This window comes from Aspergillus karnatakaensis (genome assembly GCF_047715665.1).
Source record: "Aspergillus karnatakaensis strain CBS 102800 unplaced genomic scaffold BJY04scaffold_55, whole genome shotgun sequence".
Classification (NCBI taxonomy): domain Eukaryota; kingdom Fungi; phylum Ascomycota; class Eurotiomycetes; order Eurotiales; family Aspergillaceae; genus Aspergillus; species Aspergillus karnatakaensis.
In genome coordinates, this window is record NW_027395767.1 from 84283 (window position 1) to 96562 (window position 12280).

Consider the following 12280-nt stretch of genomic DNA (forward strand, 5'->3'; position numbering starts at 1 on the left):
AAGGAAGTTCTTTAGGGCTACTTTGGAAATCTGTCTGGCCCTCAGTCTCGAGTTCGAAATATGTTCCGCTGAAACCTCATGATTTAATGCTTCGCGAGACGCCACTAATTATAGTGGCAGCCATATGATAGACAATTTAGTATGCTTCATTATGCTATACAGTATTCGAGACACCAAGGCGAGAAGCCGGGTTCTATCTCCGCCTCGTAGATCAATAAGATTATGTGACAAATGGGTATCATAACACCGCTGTGGTTCGCCTTGCAAAAATCGAGTAAGAATAGGTTAGGAAATGCGATGCGTATTTCAAAGGAGCTCGTAAGGCGGAGTTAGTCCGGGTTGGTGAGCTAGATGGGTCAACGAGAGACATATTAGGATGAAGGAATGAGGACTCACCCGCAGAACTGGCCGAGAATAGTCCTGGTTGTCGTGAAGTGATACCTCGCTCGGCGGAGCACCGTTTGGATATAGCACTGCGCCTGTGTTGAGGCGGTTATCTGTAAAGGTCGGTACGCGTTGAGGTGTGCTCGGCGAACCGCCGCTGCTGTGGTTGTCCGAGAAAGGTCCGGCGGCATTGGCGTAGCCCATTTGGGGACCTTTGAGGTCTTCCTCGGAGCGCGAGCGGCGTTTCGCGAGGAAAAAGATAATAGCAGCCACCACCAGCGCGATACCACCGACAACACCGACGACAATACCCGCGATAGTCCCCCCGCTGATTCCAGAGCCACCGTCGTCATTTGATTCTTGAGCCTCGTCCGCTGGCGATGTTGGGTTGGTGTCTCCGACGGTGATAGTTGTGACCTGATTGCCATGGGTTTCCGTCACTGTTGTCGGGTGACTGGTAGAAGAAGTGGTGGTAGAGCTGGTACTTGACGTGGTCGAGGTCTTGGTATGTCAGTATTCGAGACTAGAGATGGTATGCAAAAGTGACTGAGCACTCACCGATTCTCTTGTAGTCGATGTCGATGTCGACGATGCAGACGCGGTCCCTGAGGGACTGCCAATCTGAATGTAAGCGTAAAGCCCTTCTGTTGAATTCCCACACCAATCGTCGGGAAACCCAGGGCAGCCGTCGTCGCAGTCCGAGGCGTCGACATTTGTATCTTCGTTCGGCGCAATATCAGAACACCAACAGTTCTTCTCTTGAAGAATGGCGAATGCACTCCCTTGGCAATGTTCCTCGCAGTTTCCGTTCGATTGGTAGATGGAAAAGTCTAAGAGAGTCAGTCTCAAGCAGTGGATGTCGCAACGGGAAGCTTACTTGCGGCGCCCGATCCAGTGCTATCTGAAGAGCAATATGTGACGGAGCTGTCGGCGGAGATCCAGAGTGTCGCCCAAGCCAGCAGAGCTACCAAAGGTGCGGAGTTATGGCGATTCATGGCGATCTTGTGAGCTCGAGCTCTCGAGTAATGTCCCTTCAACAGCAATTGTATATAGATCTTCGTTCCTCCTTCCACAGGTATTACCCGGGTTGACCCCCAACGGCGTTGACAGCGATCGATCGCAGTGGTAACGAATTTAGGTGTCGATGTTCAAAGCACCAGGAATGAGTAGGAAAATCGTCTGATGAGGTCGTGTAACAAGCGCACGTAAGACTTGTTTACTAAGGTCGATTATGGAGTAGTGACCGGCACTGAGGACCTGTCCCCTTCAATGATTAGTTACCGAGTTTCGTACTTTTCCGGCGCCCTGTTTCTGTGAAAGAGCTTACAGAATGTCAAGGGCTATCGTGGTGTCGGATCAGGCAAGAGGTCTCATGTACAAAGCAGGTGTATTATTCGACATTGGTGAAACGAATGAAAACCGGCGACCAGGATCAGGAGAGCACTGGTAGTACCCCAACCATAATCCTCCGGGCCGGAAGAAGAGAACAGCAAGAGCGCCAGGCAGCGTCGGTCGGAATGGCAATGTGTCGAAGAACGAGCGAATATAAGAAGAACACAAGACCGACAGGAGAGGGGGTGAGGTTCGAGTGGTGGTGGTTTGGGAGGGAGAGAAAGTCGAGAAGTGAAACAAGATTCAGGAAAGTTGGACTGGGCGTCGTCGTCGTCTCTGCATACCTCGCTCGTACTAGTCCTGCTTTCGTGCGGGCCCGTCCCATTAAATATTGTATTGTCCCACTTCACTTCAACTTCACAATTACTTACAAAGACTACTCTTTCCTGTGAGAATAGAAGACAACATCTCTAAGCGAAGCATAGCCTACATGTAGAAAGTTGATCAATTAGCCACCTCAATTGCCATGCCTAGATACAGAGTGCACGGAGTTGAAAAAGAGTGTTGGTAATTCGTGGATAGGACTCCGTACGGATCGCGTAAGAACCAAACTGCGAGTCAAGCCACACTATTTTTGAATACCAACCTCCATCCCGGCTATCGCGCAAGACGCCAAGCACTGGCAAGCAGAATGCTAGCCACATTATGGCATTGCATACGGAGTAGTCAGTATGCACTGAGAGAATATGCACATGCTGGTTGTTTACTTTTTAATGCATTATTGCTGTGCAGGCCAGGGGAAGGTGGAGGTTCGGAACCAGAACCACCCGATCCCTAAATAGATCCGTATCCAGGCACAAACCTTCTATCATAACTGCGTCACAAGCCACAACCGAGATCTGACGAACCAAAGAGACAGAGACAATGTCTGCATTCATTCCGGATTAATCATAATCCTTAGAGCCCTGGGAAAAGATGAACGGCATTATTTACACGAAAGGAGGATCAACAGAATGGCTACGCAATTGTATGGAATCCATGTTTGAGATAGGAGCGCAGCGTAGATCGTGAGCTTCCCATAGGCTGATCGGTGCAGCAGCGGGTACCCGCTTACCTGATATCGTATTTTACTGTTCTAATGTTACACGATAGTGTATTAAAGATGGGCTCCTACGGTCCTACCAAATTTGGGGAATCGCCACCGCACAGGACATCGTTCTCGGAGGTGGGGAGTGCGACTCTTCGGAGAATGGCTGAAGTTTTATGAGGATGCGCATCTGGCAGACAGAATCCAGCCTGAAACTTCAGTGGTCGGCCAGCACGGTTTTCTGGAACTTATCAAGTTACCCATGGCTCGACGAGGAAATTCCATGGTTGCGCTCTATACCAGAGGAACGCTAGAAAAACAAGGCCACATGCGCCATTGCGATGCGCGCCGAGGCCTGGAGAGCTGGATACTCGATCTATAAAAATTAAAACCACTCTTTGTTCTGATCTCTTCCTGTCCATCGCAGCTTCATTGTTTGGGATTGAAACTGTATCCAAACAAGGCAGCATCCTTGCATCCACGGGCAGCTTTGCCTTTTAACGTCATCGAGCTGGAGACGGCATTGATATTCAGGGGCAGCCGCCGAAACCCTCGGTGTTCATCCTCTTCAAGTTCTCGTTCTCACTTTCTCACAAGCTTCTGGATTCTGTCATGAATGATTTTCCTTAGCGCCCGTTTTGACCCTGATTCTCTTCGATGCGGAGTTTCTGTGCGACCGTCTCAAGCCACGGAGTCACGGACAAGTCGGACATCCCAAGTCTACTTACTAACTACTGTTATTATTGAACAGTAAAGACACTAACACTCGGCAAAGCACCAACCTTGTTTCCCGGTGGATTGCGAACTGTACCCCGCCTTTCATCTCCAATATCTCCAACTTGGCAACTCCTCTCCTCTGCATTTTCAGAAATCAGAGTTCACGCCCTGTTTAGCGCCTGCAATTGTATGGTCGACATTGCTGCTTTGCCTGTACCTAATGACTCGCCTCGAGCTGGACAAGTACCCGCTTGCCACGTATGAGCATGTCGTACTTGAGAATGAATCTTATTGTTATCATACCCTCGCAGCCATCATAGCCGCCCTCGCATCAACTACTCAGAGCAGTGATGATCTTAGAGCAGGCCAGGGTTCAAAGGACATTGGCTCCCAGTAGCCGCTGGCTGCCGCTGCCAAGAAGAGAGGCAAGCACCAGCCACATACCTTTCAGAGACGGAATCTTGATTTGTGGCTGGAGATTCCAGCACTTGTATGGGTATTTTTCAATGATTTCGAAGGATTGCTCCATACTCCGTACCTCCAAGGTAACCTTATGCTTGCTTTGCCTCTCCCCTGCTTCCCGGTTAAGCAGTGGCCATCTGCATGGAACATTCATATTATGCATGTATGCACCCATCGCCATCCTTATCAGCGGGTGAAATATATCTCTCAAGACTCATTGAGACTTCCTCGGCAGTCAACGAACTATATCCGCCATGAGAGAAGTCACCTTCTATCTTTGAAAATACATTATTCAGAATCTTCACACCGAGCCGAAGAATGCGACCTCCCACTATCCGGTATTCTGTCTAGCATCAAGTGAGTACACAGTACTACGTACACCCATACTAGTCACGACTCACATTCCACCCTAACCCAGCCGGCATGCAACCGAGTCCTTATCTGGAAGTACGAACAAATCTCCAGCTCTAGTGCTCAGTCCTAAGACCACACCCGAGCACTTGACCCAACTCATCTAAAACCCTTTAGTATAAATAGCAAACATGTTCCAGCTGATAGAGGGGTATTAATCTATCCATATCTCTAACTAAAGCTACTCAGTATACAGCTGATGACGAATCCCGATCCACCAGGAAAAGCTAACACTAAGATCTCCTGAATGGTTCTTGGGCGTGTTTCTCTCTTCTCCTCTCTCTTCTATCACATCACCTGGGTAGACTTTGTCAGATAGTGTCCGTGCAACTGCAACACACGCGTCCAATATTAATATAGAGTTTGCTCTGCGATTCGCCTGGTCTCAAGGGTGTATCTCTTGGTGAGACACTACACCACCCCAGCTAGCCAACTACGCTAGGTGAGACTGGTGAGTAGTCCAAGACAAGACTGTTCGGAGGAACTCCGCCGACTCGTTCGTGAGCTAACAACAAAGATTTCTTTTGCGCGTGATCATTCTCTGTTCCTCTGGTACTCGAGATTTGAAAATGCTGTAGGTCAGTAAAAACAGCTAGGGTTGCCTTGGCGCTGGTTATGCGCCTGCGTCTATCAATCTATATATTTTAATTCTCTCGTCAATGCCTTGTCACGTACTATAGACGTTAGGTACCAGACGGCCACCTCAGATGGAAATGTTAGAAATCAGAAGTTTATCTCCGCTCCTCTCCTGCTCTCACATACAAATACACCCATCATCCAAACTATCAAGCCGCGGTCTCGGGAGCTCCGCAACCTTCCTCTCCAGCCCTCCCCCACAAACAGGGCACACACCCTCCTCCGCAGGCGGGCAGAGCGCACAAGAATCGAAATCCTCACAGGTATAGCGCTCTTCCTCGTCCGCAAAATGCACGAGGCAAACGTCACAGCAGATGGATGTTTTTGGGCCTTCGTCCGCCTTGGACGATGTATTTTCAGCTGAAGAAGATGTTGTTGCAATGGATAGATTATCAGGTCTGACGTCGCTAAGCAACGCGCTGAGCTCATGGAAGCCTCTCTTCTGTGCCTCCGTGGCGGATATGAGGCCCCAGATGTCGGGTTGGTTTTTCTCGACGCCGGGTAAGCTGAGCAGGAACTCGGCCATGGCGAGGTGGCCACCGCAGACGGCGAGGAAGAGTGGTGTTCGGCCGAATCGATCTTGGGTGTCTGGTTTTGCACCAGCCTTGAGGAGAAGTTTCGCTGCTAAGATGTGGCCTCCTGCGCTGGCCATGTGGAGAGGGGATCGGCCGTATACGTTTGTGTAGTCGGCGTTACCCTCGCTTTTCAGCGCTTCCTCAAACAGGCTGGTATGTCCGTTTAAAGCCGCTGAGCTTGGGATTGGTTTTGGTCCACATCCTGAAGGGTTAGGGCTAGCACCTTTGTCCAGGAGGAGTTGAATTATGCTCTCTAGACCCCGCCACGCGGCATATGATAAGGGTGCATTGCCTGACCCAGTGCCGATATGAATGTTGGCCTTCTTGTCTAAGAGTAAGTGGACCGTTTCCTCCGTGCCTTCAAGGATTGCCAGGTGTAAGGGTGATTGCCTTTTATTGTTCAGAGAGTCAATGAATGCACCGTGGTCTAGTAGTGTTTGCACATTCTCAATAGAGTCTTTACCAGCTGCTAGATGTAGCGGGGTATCGTTGTCATTGTTTCTGGCTTCGGTATAGGCCCCGTATCTCAAGAGAAGTCTGGTTGAGACTTCGAAGCGCTTTCGTGCAGTGCAATGTAGTGGAGTTTCCCCGTCGTCATTCTTGAGCTCCGTATCGGCGCCGCTTTCCAATAGGAACTCAAAAGTCGCATCGAACGTTTCTTGGTTGGTTCGGCTGAGCATTCGATACAATAGGTAGCTTGTAACCATATGCAGGGGTGTTTCGCCGGCTGTGGTGACAATGTTGGGGCTGATACCCTTGTCCACAAACAGCTTGACGATCCCCAAGTTCCCATTCAGAGAAGCCTCATGTAGAGGATGTTGTCCGCTTGTGGACCTGCTTTGTATGTCAGCTCCTCTTTCTAGGAGTAGCAGGACTGTCGTTTCGTGACCACTATTTGCAGCCAGGTGTAAAGGGGTCCTGTCAGACTCCTCTTTGGTATCGATGTTAGCACCTCGGTCTAGGAGGAGGCTGACCGCCTTATCACGGCCCTCTTTTACAGCTGCACACAGGGGAGTCTCGCCGGTAAAGTCCCTGATTTCGATATCAGCGCCGCTATCCAGGAGTAGCTTGGCTATCGACACATGGCCCCGCTCTACCGCCGCATGCAACGGGGTTTTTCCATAAGAGTCCATGCTATCAATTGTAGAGCCTTTGTCCAGTAATAGCTTAACCATTGTCTCGTGTCCGTTTATTGCAGCCAAGTACAACGGTGTCTGTTTCGCCGAGTTCTGAATGTCCAAGTGATATGGGTTTTTCTCCAGGAGCTCTAGCATCAAATGCTCAAGATCGAAACAAGCAGCAACATGTTCTGCTCTCAAGCCACTCGATCCAGGGCTGTGCTCCCAACTGGATGGATTAAATCCCAAGCGGTCATACCCAAGCACCTTGGTTTCGCTTTGAAAAAACCTGAGAGCCATGGATTGGTTTCCTGGCCACTCTCGGAAATGATGGCCCCAATTTAGAGACGAGTAATTGTAGAAAGGGTATTCATCTGCGATGGTTTTCACCTCCTCTTCGGTCTCAAATCGATCATCCTCGAATACATCATACGATATGTATGTCAGACAACTATCCACAACAAGCTCAAGAATATCGGGAAACCATGTTCTCCACGTAGCCTCGAAGTACTTCTGAGTAGTGTAGTGAACAAGCCTCACCCGGGTAGTTTGCTCGTCAACGATGACTAGGCCGCAACAGTACGCGGTCAATTGCTCAATATCCGTGATATTCGTCTCGTCAAACTCCGAAGTATTCACTTCTACCGCGAGCGCGTGCTCTAGCTCAGCGGCAGTCAGGATTCGTCTTGCGTTGATGATCCAACCGATAGTCTTCTTTGCAAGGTCCGAGGCTGTTCCGCCCTGACGTTCGACTCTGCTCATAGTTTCGTTATAAGCATGATCGTAAGCATTGGACTGGGAACCAGTGCGGAACTGATCCAGCATTTTCCGAATCCCCTTCTCGTTTGCTTCAGCTAGAAGAAGATTGAAATAAAGACGAGCAAGGAGGAACCTAAAGCAGATCAGAGGAAGTTCGAGGAATGACAAGGTGAACCATACATATCTTTAGCCGCTTCGGCAATGCCCTCCTTGATGCTCTGTTTTAGATTCGGTCGTTTCCGCACAAATGACGGAAGGTCTTCGAGGCGTACGTCCACATAGTACCGGATATCTTCTTTGCTCGCCTTGATCTCCACTGAAACGCCCTGCTCAAAGTGTGCTGCAATCTCTCCATCCGGTCGTGAGGTTGCAAGTAGGTTGAATCCTACTTCATTCTGAAGACGGACAAGCTCGCGTAGGAAACGATGGCGTATGCTTCGATCACCGTCTGTAACTGGACATTCATCAAGCGCATCAATGACAACAAAAGCTCTGGTGCACGGAGAAAGGACAGCTCGTAACTCTCGAAGCACGTCTTCCTCGGACGGTTGAGTTGCCTTTGTTGAAAAGGTTTCGTAGAAAGACTTGATACTCTGCGGAAGTGAGCGTTTCCGTTGCACGGCCTGTCGCAGAAGCGCTGAATACAGTTCCAAGAGGGAGTGCTGCTGTCGATAGTCGCAAAAGAGGTAAGCAATCCCAACTTCATCTTCGTCTGGAAACATCTGCTCCAGATGATCGATAATGATGGATGAGAGAACAGTTTTCCCGGATCCAGGAATCCCGGGACAGAAAAGAACATGCTCTTGCCCGGTAATCCATTGTTGGAACTGGGTTGTTTGCAGCAACCACGATCCGGTGCCCTTCTGGTGAGAGTTAAACACTTCACTTTGCCTTGTTGCAGAGCTTGCTTGACTCAGCCACGACAGGATCTTGTCACGCTCCTGATCCTCGTGTTGTTGGTTGAGTCTCTGGATTCTCTGTCTGTAATGCAAAGATTAGAGCAGGTGAGGAGATGAAGGTTAGCTGATTGATACATACTTGTTGACATTGCTGATGATCAGATTCAGCAGCAAGATGTTCGAAACAATCCTTGATCGATAATTGTTGATCTCCGTCTGATCCCAGCGAATCCTCTTCCATGACTGACGCACTTTACTCTTCCAGTCTGGCGTTGAGTCGTCCGCCAGAATATGCAGCTTGTTAAGCTGGGCTTCTAGGTCCTGAAGAGCATTCTGGCATCCTTGGGAAATCTTGTTCAAATCCTGTTTCTGCTGGTGGTCGAACTCTTTTTCGTCAAGGCTGTTGGTATGTTGTAGTGCTAGAATGAGAGACTCGACTCTGGCCCATCAGTTATGGGACTATATAATATGCATACTCTCCAGCCTGCAAGGTTGACTGGGTACTGGAAACAAGCAGTGTTCCTCAGTGGACCAGAAGAGGTACTCCATGTTTGTCGATGACTTACTCGTCAGTGATGGCCTTGTATTCCTTTGGCGCTTGCGAAAAGCGACCCCGCAAGTCGTTGGCTAGTTTTAACACCGCCAGGAAATCCCCGACACCATAGCCAAAACTCATGCTGATGCGCTTAAAAATATAACGCGTTGGGAGCTGCACCAGGTGAATCACCAAAGCGGGGTTTGCAGCATGGAGTCGTAAGGCGCCAGACGAATCAAGCTAACCCACAGCTTGAGACGTCGTTGGTTGCTGGAGGAGACAATTTCACTACTACCTCGAACCACTCTAAAAACCACACCACTTGATCTAGCTACCTTCTCAAATACAACAGAATGGCACGGTCAGATACTTTGACATGGGTATATAGATATCAAGGTCTTTATCGTTGGCTCCTATATCCTGCTTGAAGTCGACCTTTTACCACCGACCTCCTCGAGCCCTATACCGTCTTTCCTCCTCAAGATCCTCCTCCAGCTCCCGCTCTCGCTCCTGTTCTCTTTCCCAGTCCCGTCTCCTTCGACCCTCTCGGGGTTGACGCGGAGGCGGCGGAGGCGATGGAGCCCGCTCTGTGGGGAAAAGACCTGGCATTTTCGGTGAGCGAGCCATATACCGTCTTTCTTCCTCCACCTCTTCTTCCCAATTCCTTCTCCTTCGGTCATCTCGGTGTCCCTGGGGTGGCGATGGAGCTCGCTCCGCTGGTAGAGGCGCTGGTACATTCGGTGGGCGAGGCATGTATCTTCTTTCTTCCACGATTTCTTCCTCCCGCGCCCTGTCCCGATCCCTCCTTCTTCGGCTCTCGCGAGAGGGGCGGGGTGGCGACGGAATTCGCTCAACAGGTGGAGGAGCTGGGACATTCGGTGCGCGAGCCATATACTCCATAATTTCTTCCTCTTGCATCCTATCCCAGTCCTTTCTTCTTCGATCCTCCCGACGTGGACGGGGAGGCGACGGAATCCGCTCAACAGGTGGAGGAGCTGGAGCATTCGGTGCGCGAGCCATATACTCCATAATTTCTTCCTCTTGCACCCTGTCCCAGTCCTTCCTTCTTCGATCTTCTCGATGCGGACGGGGAGGCGGTTGAGGCGATGGAGCTTGCTCAACAGGTGGAGGGGCTTGTTTCGCCGGTGAGCGTCTTTTTGGAGGAAGAGACGCGCGTTCGCGCTGGATCTCCTTGATGCGTCGGCGGCGTTCGTGGCGGATCTGATCAGAGTCGGCGACAAGGGCATTGACATCGTCCTGTAGGGTGGTCATAGGTCAGTCCGAGATCGTAGAAGGGGTAGGTATTTAGGGAAACTCTCACAGGATGAAGGTACGCAAAGATATAATACACAGAGTCCATTTCTTCATACTCCAACCCCGCGCGCTCGATCGCTTCTTTTACCACGAGATCCTTGGTGATTTCAGTCCAGAGACGCTCTTTTCGATCTCTAACACCAATATATCGCGGCCCTGGTTTGCTACGAGAGCGCCGCTCGCCTTTGGGTCTCAGCTCGCCGTCTTCAACCTCAGGCGCTCTTGATAGTTGCTGTTTTCTTCTGGACTGTCTCTCCTCGCGGACGTCCACTACCTCCTTCGCTGGGCTCTTTCTCTGTCTAGGTGGTGCGTGAACAATAGCCCAGTCGTCTGTGGCCCCGCTTGAAGGAGAGCTCCAACGGGGATCCCGGCTGCGGTAGTAGTCTTCTTCCTCAATTATTTCGCGTCTCTCAAAGGATGCACGGGGGCCGCCGCGCTCGTCTCGTACACGGGAACCAGTGTGTCCCACGGGCTCTGGGGTCTCAACTATGGTGACTGGTTTCTCTTTCTTCCGTCGAACAGGGGGTGCAGGGGGCGCAGGGGGCGCAGGAGGCTCAGGGGGCAGAACGAGTGTTTCTTTACTTCGCCTTTCCACCTCGACCACTCCCTTTGCCGCTTTCTCTAAGCGTTTCCTATCACAGAGTCAGCTTGCAAGAATCGGAAAGATGCAATGGGTCAATAATATACCTAGCTTCACGCTCACTAAGGACAGTCTCCAGACTCGGCACGCGTGGTGGCGTAGGTGGGCTAGGTGGGCTAGGTATTTGAAACCCTGTTTCTGCCAACGGGGGAGCAGCTGTTGTAAATGGACCTCTGATATCCTTGCCGTGGCCGAGCGATTTATGCCTTCTAGGCGAGTCCTTGTGGATCGGAGGTATTGGGATGGGCAAGGGCACTTTAGGAAGTTCCGATTCAGACGACCCAAGGGATTCAGATGACGAGAGAATTGACGAGGACGAAGATACATCTCCCTTTTGTGTAGAGTATTTGCGCTCGACTCGGTCCCGCTTTGTCACTCTCCGACGGCTGGGTTTGGGTATAGTTTCTATAATCTCATCGTCGCTTTCATCACTCTCAGTCTCATCGTCTTCCTCTTCGAGGCCAAGATCATAGTGTGATCGGTGCTGTGGTCGTGGCCTAGCGGCAACGCGTGGTCCCTTCCGCTCTCTTGTGGATTCTTCCACTGAGCGACTAGACTTCGTAAAGACGGGTTCTTCGATTACAGCTCGTCGTGATCGCTTTTCCTCCTTCACTTGTTTACTGCGCGGCAAATGCTCCTTGCGGACCTCGGGCTTGTGTCGAGTCCCCGTCCGCTTCTTGTTCTCGATATACTCCTCTATTTCGTCGGAGTCACTGCCACTCTCCGTATATAATTCTTTTGCCTCTTCGGGAGAAAAGAATGCATCATCATCATCGCCCGAATCGCTGGATGGTGGCCGTCCCCGTGCTTGGCGACCACTAATCCTCTGCTTGACATAGTTGTTGATGCTTTCGGGCGAATAGGCATTGAGGTCAAGTCGGGAAAGTCGGTCTGCCGCCATTGCGTCGTCTTCTAGATATTCGTAACTTTCGCGAGGAATTTCGGGCTTCACTTTCTCTCGGACATGTCGTCGTTCTAGTATCTCTTGGACCGGCTCATGTGGTATTCGCTGGCCGTATCGTGCGTCCATATCGAATAATGGCTCGCCTTTGGTCCGTCTGGAGTACGGCTGGTACTCCATATCGTCGACAACATTGTCGTACGCAGCCATACGATTTCGGCGAGGCATTTTGAGACAACAGATAGCGGATACGTGATATAAAGTAGGTAGAGTCAGACCCAGGAATGTGGTTGTGATATCGTTAATGCAACGCTTTCGTCAAGATTCATGAAGTTCGTATGTAGCGCTGTGGGGTTGGGGCTGTCGTCTCGATAACCGGCGAGATTGCCCGTAATCCACCCAATGAAAATGATAAAAGGTAGAAATCAGCAATTGACAAGAAGGACTGTCGTCACCCTCTGTCTGAGCGGTTTCTCAGAAAGATGCGTTGAATTACGGCCACTGCATGAC

General features: G+C 50.5%; 2 protein-coding genes across 2 annotated transcripts; both read right to left on the bottom strand.

Annotated features, from left to right (window-relative positions):
• Window positions 1-138: 138 nt before the first annotated feature.
• BJY04DRAFT_198052 (uncharacterized protein) lies at window positions 139-2056 on the bottom strand. The gene is made up of 4 exons (XM_073712561.1): window positions 1262-2056; window positions 943-1214; window positions 397-885; window positions 139-347 (listed from the first exon to the last, which is right to left on the bottom strand). Exons 1-4 carry the CDS (start codon window positions 1377-1379, stop codon window positions 330-332), a joined length of 897 nt encoding a protein of 298 aa, XP_073567296.1. The 5' UTR covers window positions 1380-2056; the 3' UTR covers window positions 139-329.
• An 8022-nt stretch (window positions 2057-10078) lies between these two features.
• Window positions 10079-12280, bottom strand: BJY04DRAFT_127434 (uncharacterized protein). The gene is made up of 2 exons (XM_073708428.1): window positions 10917-12280; window positions 10079-10861 (listed from the first exon to the last, which is right to left on the bottom strand). Exons 1-2 carry the CDS (start codon window positions 11996-11998, stop codon window positions 10141-10143), a joined length of 1803 nt encoding a protein of 600 aa, XP_073567297.1. The 5' UTR covers window positions 11999-12280; the 3' UTR covers window positions 10079-10140.